Genomic DNA, 14073 nt, shown 5'->3' on the forward strand with positions numbered 1-14073 from the left:
CCTGAAGTTGCAGTGAAGCAGATTAAAGATTTACAGATCTCAACCCCCTAAGCAGTAGGGAAACAGATTGAAGATGATGAGTCTTAAACCCCTAAGTAGTAGGGTAACAGGTTAAATTTACAGACCTTAAACCCCTAAGCAGTAGGGTAACAGGTTGAATTCAAAGGGCTTTAACCCCCTAAGCAGTAGGGTAACAAGCAGAATTTGTAGATCTTATCACCCTAAGCAGTAGGGAAACAGATCATAGAAGATGGGCCTTAACCCTTTACGCAGTAGGGTAATAGGCTGAAAATTACAGATTTCGTCTCCCTGAAGTTGCAGTGGAGCAGATCAAATACATCGAATTTTGCCTCTTCGAATACAGTGAAGCAAATTCAAACCATCAAGCTTTAACCCCCTAAGCAGTAGGGTAACAAGCTGAAGTTTATAAATATTATTGCCTTAAGCAATAGGGTAACAAGCCAAATTTTCAAACCTTAAACCCCTAAGCAGTAGGGTAATAGGTTGAGTTTACAGATCTAAAACCCTAAGCAGTAGGGGAACAGATCAAAGATGACAAGCCTTAATCCCCTAAGCAGTAGGGTAACAGGCTGAAAATTAAATATCTTCTTCCTGAAACAGCAGTGGAGTTGATCGAAGCCACAGCAGATCTCCTTGAAGTTTCAGTGGAGTAGATTGAAGTCACATGTCTTAGCTCCATAAAGTTGCAGTGGAGCAGATCAAAACAAACCTTACCTTCTTGAAGCTGCAGTAGAGCAGTGAAGCGGAGTGAAGCAACAAGATTGGAATGAAGCTACCTGGGGAAAAAGAGCGCTAAACAAGTCTAGACACGGTGAGACCGGACAAAATTGGTCTTTCTTAAAGTCTTTGCTCTATTCTCGTTACACGACAACAAGCAAAGAGGGGCAGCTGTACAAGCCCAATTTTGGACCCAAACCCTAGCCCAATACATTAAAGAAAAAAAGGGGAAAACCTAAAACCCTAGCCATTCAGCCACTTGCCCCTGTCCCATCCACTACCGCCTCTGCTCCACCATCGTTTGTCTGCAGCAACAATGGAAGAATAGACAGATATTAAAATAAAAAAAAAAGAAATGAAATGGCTATAAAAAGCCAAGCAAAACTATTGTAGAAGGGATTTTTTTTTCGGATAAATAGGAAGTATTCTATTTGATTTTCCTTTTTTTCTTAACAAAAGAGCAAAACAGTGACCTCAACAACAACGAATCAAGAAAATAGCACCAAATCGGAGAATCTAAATACTAAAGAGCAAAGTTGAAAATCTAAGGTGATAGTTTTATTATTTTCGTGTTCTTGTTTCTCTTTTTTTTCCTTTCTATTTTTGAATCTAGTCCCTACATATATATGCATATATTAAAGACATAAAAAATACAAAAAAATAAAAAAAAAATAGATACCTTTTGGAATTCCAGCCACCGCGTGCAGTGGCCAGCGACGGTCGAAGACAACGGCGCCCGGCAGTCCGGCGACCGAACATTGGCCGGCCTTACTGCCGAAAATCGCTCCCCTTCCCCTTTCTCCCTTTTTTTTTTCTTTCTCATCTACACAAATGATTTTTTTGGAATAAGTTGACCTTTTATAGCCCCCCAAAATGACGTCGTTTTGGGGGCTACCTTTTAACCCCCAAACGACGTCGTTTTGAGCATGACCCGATCCAGCCGACCCGACCCGCCTAGGATCCGCGTGTTTTTGCTTCTGGGGGCTAATTGCGCGCATGGTCCTTCCGCTTTTTATATGCTTGCAATGAGGTTTTAATTTCTTTTAAATTGGCCCTGGAATCTATTGCGTTTGCGATTCGGTCCTCATTTCTGCGATGTCGTTTTAAGGGGCTCGAGAAAATTGCCTTTTCGGCCCTCGGTAGTCGTACGCGCTTTCAAATTAGTCCCTTTCTCCTTTATTAATTTTTAAATTGGCCCCAAAACTTCATTTTATTTCGAATTTAATCATTTTTTTAAATTTAATTTAGTTTTTATATTACTTGCCTTTTTTTTTCTTATGTTGTTTATTATTTATTATATTCTATTATTATTATCATACTTATTATTTATGAGCCTTAGTATTATTTTCGTTTAATACTTATATGTACATATATCACATAATATTATTACTAGTTTTTTTGTTGTTTATTATTATTTTCCTAACTTTATATTATGTATATTTCTACTTTTCTAAAAATTATGTATGCATATATATATTTATATATATATTATATTTTCTAATATATATAGATATATTATGTACATACTTTAAATATATTTATATATTATACTTCATATTATGCCCGTGTAAATTAATATTATATCGTCTATATGATTTTATTGTAAGTTTTATATATTGTGAATATCATATTATGTTTTTCCATGCATATACTTCTTAATATCTCATATATATTTATATATACATATATATACGTATTATGTATATTTTCTTTTAATACTACATATATATTTTATTTCTATTATTACGTATATATCTCAATGCATCTATGTATATATCTGCACATCATTTTATATTATTATTATTTATGTTATCACTATTATTATCGGCTACGTTATCATCGCCATTTTTATTTTGCCGTGTTTCATTCATTTTCATTTATTTACCCATGTATTCGATCGTTATTTTCCTCATGCATTTGTTTATATTTATATGTTACTAACATTTCTATTTATTTATCACTTATAACTGCTCATGTTATCACACCTATCATTAATTATACATATTAATATCCTAATTTGCTTTATATTTTACTATAAACCACGTTTTACTAATATGTTAAAAAAAAGGCTCTTTCATAAAAGTAATATCTCGTATTAGGAAATTCGAGATAATCGTACCCTAACTCACTGGGTTTCGATTTTTCTCATTTAACCTACATAACGAGATATTCTTTTGAATCATAATACGAGTCTTAAAAATACTTATTCACGAAGGTACGACGTGTTGTGCCCTAACTTACTGGGTATCATACTTTTTGTTTTAAAATAAAGGTAATATTCGGTGTTTGAGAATTCGAGAAAACGTGCCCTAACTTACTGGGTTTCGATTTCCCTCATTCACACTAACTAACCGAAAATTTTTTAAAAGAAGTTAAAATACATTAATAAAAGGCAAGCTCAGTCTCAAAGTTCGAGATATCGTGTCCTAACTTACTGGACGTGGTATTTCATTATTGCGAGACGGGAAGATCTTTAACCTTTTTACAAAGAGAGGGATCGTATTTCAAAGTATTTTAAGTTTTCAAATTTTCGACATTGAGACACTAATTAATCAACTAGGTACCAATTTTGGGCGTATCGAGGGTGCTAACCCTTCCTCGTGCGTAACCGACTCCCGAACTCATTTTCTGATTTTCGTAGACTAAAAATTATCATTTTAATAAATCTTAAATTTTATTAAAATGATTAATCAAGGGTGATCCGATCACACCTCATCAAAAAGGATTGGTGGCGACTCCAGTTTTTCGTTTTCATTTTCAAAATCCAAGTCGATTCCCGTTTTTTCAAAAAAAAATGGTTACGAAAGACATAATAGTGAAATGTGAAATTAACTTTATTTATTTATTAATCGTTTAAATAAATAGAAAACAATTACATGTTTACTATAATACGGGCAGATTCCCAACAAAGACAAACCCTAGTGTTCAACAAGGTGAGCTACCACCCTTAGGGTTTCCTAAAAAAGAAAATTATATTTCCTATTAAAATATTATTTTTTAAATTACCCTTTGTTCAAATAAATCTCTTGTATCGATTTTCTATAAATAAAAACTAAGGGATGACCTAATTAACAAACAATAGAATGTCGTTACTCTGTCAGAAAATAGTGGTAATTTTATTTATAATAATAAAATCTATTTTTTGAAAAGCTTAAAGTTTTTTGGTTTCTCATTGAGAGAAAACTTACTTTCCCACTAAAAGTTAATTAATGTTTTCATTTTGTGCATTTGGTTCGTGTTGTTTGAGCCTATGCTCAAAACAATCTAGGGTTCGAGGATAGAAAAGAAGTTCGTTTGGTAGAAAGCCATAAAACAACTTATATCGTCTCACATAAAGCAAAGTAATAATTTGGTTTAGGGTTTATTACTATAAATAGCACAAAACTCAGTTTTAAGAAAAAAAATTAAACGTCCATTGTGCAAACGTTCACTATTTTCTTAATTAATATTTCCAACAAAGAGTTGCTCTGATAAAGGGTTATGCATGTTGCAGCCATATTATCATACTTACAAATTATGCAACACACACCTAATAATTATCTTTCCTATTTCTATGAACATACATGAGCTTACATACTTAAACAAAGAGGAGCTTTACAAATAACATCTCTTTAAGTGCCTCGGATTCCACATCCTGGAATGGGTTGATAGATAACATATCTTTAAGTGCCTCATGTTCCACATCCCAAAAACATATAGTAAGTGTTTCGACTAGCTCTTTCCACTAGATGCAAGTGAGGTGGCTTCTAGAGGTGCGACGAGGTGCCCTTTGTGTTAGAATCTAATGCCTATAGTGTTGTGATATCGACAAGTGTACTTGTATTTTCAAACAGATTGGTTTAATAAAATTCTATTATTCTCATTAATATCTTTTGTATAATATCATTAACAGTTTTTGCACACAAAGTAAAATGTAAGCAAATTAGCTCTTTGATTATCTAACATTTAATTAATATTAAGTTGTATTATATGGTTAGATCGTAATGCTAGAAGGTAACTTATATTAGTAGATAATTTAAATGGTCCATAGTCTAATCAAAATTGAGTAAGTCGACTAAAAGACTACTATGTTGTCTATCAAGTTCAAGTAGGGATATATCTGGCCTTAGGTATTGAAGTGGATGACTCCCAAAAGATAGAGACAAAGATGTGATTGTCTAGACTAATAGTACATCAAATAGGACCCAAGTAGAATAAATCCTAGGTATGTTTATGAATTTATTCTATTGTGATGTTCATAGTGTGACTTACCTCCATTCTTAGAAAGTGATGGATTATGTATGCATGACTCGTTACTTTGATGTATTGAAAGTTTGAGTTCAATTGGTAATAGAGCTAAATGCTGGTATATGATAGATGGAAAAGTAATGTGGCCACAAGTTATTTTTCTAGGACGAATGATTTAATTACTATTTGTCAGTAATTATTTTTTTCATTAAGGAATATTTAATCATTACTATGAGATAAAATAGGATCATATTGGGTGAATAGATTTAACTCAAACAGATTAAGGATATCCTATAAGAGTAACATATATATGACAAGGTCAGTGGACGAACACTTGATAAGTAGCTTTCGTAATGGTATATAATAGAGAGAGCTCAGTCATGGTGGTATTTTAGTGAAATGATTCCATGACTAAATAAATCGAAACTTAATTACAAATTATTTAAGCCCTAATTATATATGTTCAATCAGTCTCTATGTTACCTTGGTATGACTTTGTATGGTTTGCAATAGAATCAACATGAATGAATGGAAACGAAAAATTGGAGAAATAGATCGCATGTATTATTATCCATAGTGAATGCGTTTTCTCATCTATGCAAGAGATGACTTAGATATTAAATTAATTTCTTTGAATTATTATTTAATTATTTTCAATTAAATAACTGAAGTTCAAAGTGAAAATTTAATTAATCATAATGATCTTGGTGAACAAGTTAATAAAATTAATTTTCTCATAGATTCTATTACAATTAAGTCATCATGACTTTAATATAATTATAATTGGATTGAGAAAATAATTTAATTAGGAAATTAATTATTATTTTAATTAATTAAATAAACAATACTTTTAGAATAGAAAAATAATTATTAGGTTGGTAAAATTATGAGTTAATTTAAAGATCAGAGATATAGATAATCAATCCCTAATACGTGAGACAGGCCTAGAGACCCATCTACACAGCAAAAGGCGACAACCCTAGTGTTCATAGGGTGTCCCTGTCGCCACTATGTATCCTTAAATGGGATTGCTTGTATTTTATATTAAAATAATATTATTTATTCACCCTCGTTCAATTGAGACTCTTGTATTCTTCTCTATAGATAGAGAGTATTGGTTAGATCAAATAGATATCTCCTAAGCGTCAATACTCTATCAAAATCTAATGTGATTTACTTTTCCAAATAAATACTATATTTTGCGAGAGTTCATCTTTCGGTTTCTAACTGGTGAGAAAATTAATATTCCACTGGATATTAATTAAAGTTTTCATTTTGTGGAATTTATTCGTAAAATTAAAACTCACATTTAAGTAAACCAGAGTTCGAGATTAGCAGAGAAGCCTGTTTGGTTAAAGCCATGAAATGTTTAGAATTATCTAACTCAAAGGACAAGTATTATTTTTTGTTAGGGTTTATTGCTATAAATAACAAAACCACTTAATTTTAGAAATTTTTTAATTTTTCACTATGCAATAAAAACTATTTCTAAACTGAATACGAATTCAAACTTTACCCTCTCATCCCTCTTTCAATATTGTATGATATAAAAAAAAATCATATATCTCATCATAGAATTCAGATTGCAACATCTCTTATGTTAGACTAATAATATTTGAATTTGAGAAAAAAACACTAATAATATTTCACATGCTATTATATATTTGCAAAAAATTAACTAAAAACATATATAAAAATAAATAACTTTTGGCAAAATGCCCTTATCTTAAATATATTGGTTCGAGATTTATTATGTGAAATTATATGATTGAATCTTTGAGTACCCATTATTTTCTGCTTTCATGTGTGGGTTTTAGTCTAATTTACTAGTTATAATTCAGATTGTTTCAAGTTCTTAATACATTTGTGATATAATAATTTGATTCTACATTTTATTTACTCAAAAAATCCATTTATGTTGTAATTGTTTAATACTTATAAATTTTTGAACATATATTTATATTATAATACTTTTTAAAAAAATAACTGAAATTCATAACAAATTTTCCATATTCAAATTCCATATGCATTAAACACAGTAAATCTCATTCTAAGATTTCAGATTACAACATCTCTAATATTAATCTATAAAATATTTGTATTTCAATTTGAGTTAATTCATTTATGACTCTCACTTCTCAAATTTTAAAATATTTTAATTATATTCTTAAATTATCGATATTATATTAATAAAATTTTTTCGTTATTAAAGTTATTAATTTAACTATTAAATAAGATGTCACGATTTAAAATGAAAATTTTAAAAAAAGTATTGTAAAAATAACGATTTAGAGATTTTCAAAGCTTTTACAAAAATTATTATTCACATTCTCTTTTTCTTCGATTTTATTTTATTTTTTATTTTAAATTTTAAAAATTATGCAACAACATTTTACTTTTTCTTTTAAAATTTTTGTTTTAAATTGTCATATAAGATTTTATATGTCATTCTAAATTAATGATTTTCAAAATTGTTTGAACATGATTGAATTAAAAAACAGCTAAGGTATCGATCTGTAGAAAGGCATTGAATTGTTTGACCCAAAAACCAGTACGAACTGGTTAGATTGGGCAAAAAAAAAAAACCTTGTTGAACCGATCGAATCGAATTTTTAATTTTTTTTTATAAATGTTTTAATAGTTTATATAATCGAACCAAATGAATCGATCTGAGCGACGAACCAATAGCTTGACCGGTTTGACCACCAATTTGGTTTTGAAAACCTTGATAATTTCAATAATGGAAGGACCCGATGAATATAACATCAATAGTTTATGAATGTATTTGAATGCTTTGAAGGTTGACGACCAATTTAAAATGAGAGTCATAGTTTGAGGATGTCTAGTGCAATTATCTCTTTGAATTTTAACCAAAAACTAATAAATTATTAGATAAACTGTAAAAATAGCCACTCAACTATGAGCATGCTTCTGTTTTAGTCACATAGGTTTAAAATTTTCTATTTTAATCACCCATCCGTTAAATCACTAATAAAAACCGTTATTATTAGCATAATAATAAATTTAGCCCTTTAATGTTTACAAATTCTATCAATTTAGTTTTAATTCTAAAAACTTCAAAAAATTTAATCAACTTTACAAATTCTGTCAATTTAGTTTGATTCTTAAAAATAAAAACTTTAAAAATAAAAAAATATATATAAAACTTCATTTTGTTTAAAAAATATATAAATTTTATAAAAATACATACAAAATCATAAATAAATGAATACCCATTTTTTTCTAACATGAAATTTATTTATTAAATATTTTTTATGAATAAAATAAATTTTAGAAATCACAAACAAAACTTGAACTAAATTCAACTTTTCCCTTTTTTTTTAGTTTTATTTTATAAATATAATTCAATTATCATATCTTTAATATTGTTCCTTAATCTTCACCAAATTTGTCAAGCACTGAGAACCGCTTTCACTCACAACTAACGACACCACTAACCTTACTCCAAATTTTTTAATTTTCATATCCTCTATCATCGTAACTTCTTACTAGGATTACGTTGTTGAGCTATGGGCACCTACTAAGTATCTAAGACTTCATCTTCTCTTGTCTATCCCCAAATTTGACCACCATAAGGTTGTATCTAACCCAAAATCCCCAAATTTGCCCACCATAAGGTTGTATCTAACCCAACCTAAAAAAAAGGGAAAAATTGAATCTGCTTAAGCATTATTCATGAGTTTTCCCTTAAATTGTTTTATTTATGAAATTATTATTTTAATAAATAAATTTCATGTTTTGAAAAATTATTTTTCTAAAAATAAGTATTAATTTATTTATAAATATTTTTTTTATAGTTTTATATGTATTTTTATCAAAAAAAAATTTCTAATTTTTAAGAATCAAAACAAAATTAGTAAAATGTGTATCATTGAGGGTTAAATTTTTAAAATTTCTAAAGTTAAAACCAAACTGATAGAATTGGAATTGGAGGGCTAAATTTATTATAATATTAATAAAAAAAGATTTAATCGGTGATTTAACGGAATTTCTATAACATTAGCAATTAAAATAGAAATTTTAAACCAATAATTCGGTGAAAATTTTTATAGCTTACCCTAAACTATTATATTTAAAAAAAAAACTAAAAACATATATAAAAGCAAAATAACTAAATTCGTGAAGTTTAAACAGAAATTCAGAACAAAATTTCCATATTCAAATCCCATATGCATTAACTGCAGTAAAACTATAATAATTCAACATCAAAACTCTCACATTTTCCTCTAAAAAAAAACCCATTTCCAATCTAAAACATCAACAAAAAAATTCTAATAAGAAGAACTCTATCAAACTAAACTTATTAAAATTATGAGATAAAACTCCATTAATTAACATAAGAATCAAAAGGGGGGAATCCCATCACAAAACCCTAAATTTCAATCTCCTTGAAGCTTGCTTACCACGATTTTCATGGATTCCTGAGTCTGATTCGTCATTAAACCATCCCACTGATCTCTGAGCCTCCAGCATTATCTGTGAAATACCTGCAAAAATAAAAACAAATTAAGAATCTCAGTGCATTAATTTATTATTTAAAGAACTATTAATATTTTAAAAAACAAATTGTTTTTTACACAGATCATAATTTAATGGGAAAAAAAGCATAAAATCAGAAACCAATGAAATAACTAGAGGAAGAAGGGGATTATAAAACTAGGTTTTTTTTAACAGTAATCAAATGTATAGATTAAATCATCATTTCAAACAAAATTAAGAATTTACAAAAATGGGTTTGTTTTTTTCACAGATCATACTAAGAAAAAGTATAAAATCAGAAACGAATGAAAGTATTAGAGAAAGAAGGGATTCTAATTGCTATTTTTAATTTTGCCTTCTTGAACGGTTTGTTTATTGTGGCGGATGTCGTGGACGGTGGCGGAGATCTTCCAGTAAAGCGGACGGCAGACGTAGAAGAGAGCCAAGAGGATGAGCGCCGCCAGTACTATACGAAACGCCAGCTTTGATGTTGACGATGCCATTGATTTTATCGGTTCTTTTTGCTTTGATTTGGTGGAGACTTAGAAGATTTGTTCTTCTGAAAGTTAAAAAAGAAAAAAAATTGGAGAAATTAAGTGACTGAAAAACTCAACAAAATTAAACACAAAAAGTTCGTAGTAAAACTAAAAACAATCAGCGAGAGATAATCCATTGATGCAGGAGATTATGCCACGTTAGCTTTGAAATATCCCCATGATATGAAATGCTTGTAATAAAATTCAAGTACACCGAATGGTAATTTTATCCCTTTTTGGGCTGATAGTTAGATTTTTATTTTTATTTTAATGCTGAATTTGATATTTAAGTTTTTCATCTTAATTAATTATTTAATTTTAATTTTAATATTTAATTTAGTATTTAAGATTTTTTCTCTCAATTAAACATTTATATTTTTTTTCTGGAGTATATGTTAAATATTCTTTATTCCACATTATTGATTTCACATTATTGATTTGTGTACTAAATTAAACATTGAAGGTAAATTTAGGTATCAAATTAGGACAAATAAAAACTTAAGCACTAACTTGAGACATGAGTCATGGATCAAAGCCTATAACGAATGCACACAGAATTACCCATAAAGGTCAAATGATTAAATAGGGCTTATTTAACCCACTTGAACTGCCCTAATTTGTTAGAATATATGAGGAAATTCATCTACTTAAAGCTTTGGTGGTCCAATGTAAACACTCCACCAACTTGTATTTTATCAAGGTAAATATTGTAATCCTAAAGGATGAGATTGTATAGTGTTTAAATTTTTTAAGACCCTCATCTTATAGATAGACTTTAATGTAACAACTTAATTTCAAGTGGTGTCGAAAAATGTGATTTTGGAATCTCATTTCGATAAATCGAGTCCATAAGGATGAGACATAAAGATTAACGAAGTTCATATAAAAATATATTAAAGATCGGTTAAGTAATTTAATTGAAAAATTATTTAATTAAAACTCAAGGACTAAATCAAAAAAGTCCAATCGATATTGAGTTTTAATTTAGAAAATGTTTGAAAACCTAGATAGCAAATATCCAAACGGCCAAGATAATTATTTATCCAATTATAAACATGAAATAGTGGATGATGATGATGAAGAATTCCACTAAATCTTAATTTTATAATTGAATAAGTAAACCTTAATCAAAGTAAACCTTAATCAATGAACTAATCATAAGTTAATTAAATGTTAAGCAAATTATAAATAGCCAAATTAGTGGATGGAAAAATGACATTGTTATATCCAGATTTAGCTTAATAAACATTATTGGTATGAACTTTCTATACGAATATAATGGACTTTCTCTGTGAAAATTCTCTTTGTTAAGAAGCTGGTGCGGGTAACTCCTCCATAAAGGATATAACTTTTAAAAAAAAGTTTGTTTTAGAGATAAATCTGATGAGGTGGGCAAGGATATTCTCGTTGATTCGACTGCTGGACTAGCTCTCTATTGGAAAGACAAATTATTGGGACAATCATCCAAAGCAAATAGAAGTGGTATAGAAGAAGGTGAAGATTTCGATCTAGTGGAAGGGGATATCCAAAAAACTATAGTTAATGGTATTCCTTCCATTGTTTTTTCAGAAAGGATCCACTAATTCCTCTAAAGGATATGGAAAATACAATGGTTTTAAAACTCCTTGGCTGAAACATCGGGTACTTTGTGCTACACAATAAGATTTGCAACATTTGGAAGCCATCATCTTCGTTTCAATTAATGGATATCGAAAATGGGTACTTCCTTGCTAAATTCCAAATTAAATTTGATTGTGAAAAGGTTCTCACTTAAAGTCCTGGGATTTTTTCGGTCAATACATGATGGTTCAATCGTGGACGATGTTTTTCAACCTATCACAATCATTCCCCAGCGTGGTTATGTCGTGGATTAGACTTCCGGGATTGTTAGGCTACATGTACAAATGTAAGATCCTCGTGGAAATAGGGGGAGTAATTGGAAGGGTGGCCAAGCTAGATATGAATACTGATAACAAGGTAAGAGGGCGTTTTGTCCGTATGGTTGTGTATCTCAATTTAGATAGACCTTTGGTTTTTCAAATTCTTATCAATGGCAGAATTCAACAATTGGAATATGAATTTTTACCAATGGTTTTTTTTCACTGTGGACGTTATGGACATGTTAAGGAAGCCTACCTGCATAAGAGTACTGATCTTACCACTGGAAAGAAAACTCCAACATCTGGTTCTTCATCGGTTAGCAAGAATATGGCCACTGACAGAACAGGGGAGAAGAGCAAACCATTTGGGCCATAGATGTTGGTTGAGAACAAATCTCAATGCAAATCGAAGGAATCCCCACATTTGGGCACAAAAAATCAGGCAAAAAATATTGAAAGGATCTTGATTTAGGGCTTTAATTGATACGGACATAAATGAGGAAACTAATTCGACTACTATAAATGTAAGAAATCAGAGTAATGGAGGGAAAGAAATTGTGCCTGGAAATTCCCAAAAAGGAAGATCTTTGCAATGTAAATTGGATCAAATTGCTAGTGAGCCTCAGGTTGTCACCTTACATGTTTTGGGCTTCAAAACCTCAGTAGATCAGTCCTAGATTAAAAGCCTGCTTAATGGAAAAATTAACAGGCCCAAATCATCCACTAATAAAATGGCTTATCTATATCGAATTAACATTAGGTCAACTAAGTCTGCTAGAAAGGGTTTAGGGCCTTTGGTTACTTCTTCAGGCCAAAATATTGGGCAGGCTAGTGGGACTCTCGGGCCTAAGGATCACACCTTGGCAGATCGAGCTAAGGGGGTCAGTTTGGGGGATTAAGAAATATCACTTACATGGGGAAACGGGGACCTGGCCGCGCACGAGGGTTCTGTTGTTTCTAACCATTTTCTTGCTAATGGATGCGACGAACCTAACTCAGCAGCAGATTCACTGGTCAACATCGTCATTTCTGTTGCGAACGACGACCTTGATCCTACTAAACACAAGGCTGTTTCTTTTTAAAAAACCAAAAATCAGGCGAACGACAATCTGCTAGTGGAGGCTACAGCGACAAAGATGAGAAAACACCATACTCACTCCTCTAGACAACCATCGAAGTGAATCTCAAGGGTAGTTGTAATAGGAAAAATCTCAATAAGGTTATCCAAGGGAGGGATAACTGATTTAAGTTCTCAAGAAAATCAACAGTCCCTCTAAGAGATTAATACAGAATGAAGGGGAAGCAGAAGAATGATCAAATTCAAGTTGTTCGACTCGGAAAGAAAAGATTTGGATCTGATCTGAAAAGGAGAAATAAATAAATTTAGTAATAAAGAAATTGAAAACAATAAAAGAAGAAATTTTGGAACAAAGAACAGATAAAAATAATATATATATAAATAAATTGACAAAATTTAAAAATGGAAGATGGATTAAATAAACTGATGGCTATGATGGATAGAAGGATAAATGTCCAATTGAACCCTTTGGGATATAGATCCCAACAAACTCAATTAATGGCTCTAATCAACCCTCCAAGAAATAATCCTTGGCAAATTGAAGGGTGAATTATGAATTCCCACGACTCCTTGAAGAAAATCGAGAAGAAAACTACTTCTAAAAATCAAAAGAAAGAAATCTTGCTCAAAGAAACAAACTCCTAGAGTTGAAAACTTTATTAATAAAAACAATTGTCTCCTTAATGAACAATGAAGAAACTATAACACCCTTATACCCGGTTTGATCCAAGGAACCTGATATAGGAATATTACATTTAGTGTCGAAGTGATTTTGGCTAATCACGAATATATTTGAACATTAAAAAAATAAAATTTTATAATTTATATGCTAGTTCCAACTACTTGAAACATACTTGATTGTACATGCCATTCTATTCAAAATTTTGAAACATACCCTCTTGGCATTTGGAGATGTGATGAGATGAATGCTTACAACCTCAATTACAACTCTTCAAAATCACTGTACCTAATTTGCGCACAGAAAACAAAACCGTACACTGAGTTAAAAATCAGTGTTATTTTTATAATCAAAATATTTAAAAACAATAAAATATATATAATAGGCACAATTAAATTTATAAGGACATATTAATGTCTAGTATCATATCATAAC

General features: G+C 30.3%; 1 protein-coding gene across 1 annotated transcript; it reads right to left on the minus strand.

Moving 5' to 3' along the window:
* Nucleotides 1-9141: 9141 nt before the first annotated feature.
* On the minus strand, nucleotides 9142-10178 carry LOC107888916 (uncharacterized). The gene is made up of 2 exons (XM_016813185.2): nucleotides 9821-10178; nucleotides 9142-9473 (listed from the first exon to the last, which is right to left on the minus strand). The coding sequence occupies exons 1-2, from the start codon at nucleotides 9966-9968 to the stop codon at nucleotides 9349-9351; spliced, it is 273 nt and encodes a 90-aa protein (XP_016668674.1). The 5' UTR covers nucleotides 9969-10178; the 3' UTR covers nucleotides 9142-9348.
* Nucleotides 10179-14073: the final 3895 nt, after the last annotated feature.

Source organism: Gossypium hirsutum, chromosome A09 (assembly GCF_007990345.1).
Source record: "Gossypium hirsutum isolate 1008001.06 chromosome A09, Gossypium_hirsutum_v2.1, whole genome shotgun sequence".
NCBI classification, from domain to species: domain Eukaryota; kingdom Viridiplantae; phylum Streptophyta; class Magnoliopsida; order Malvales; family Malvaceae; genus Gossypium; species Gossypium hirsutum.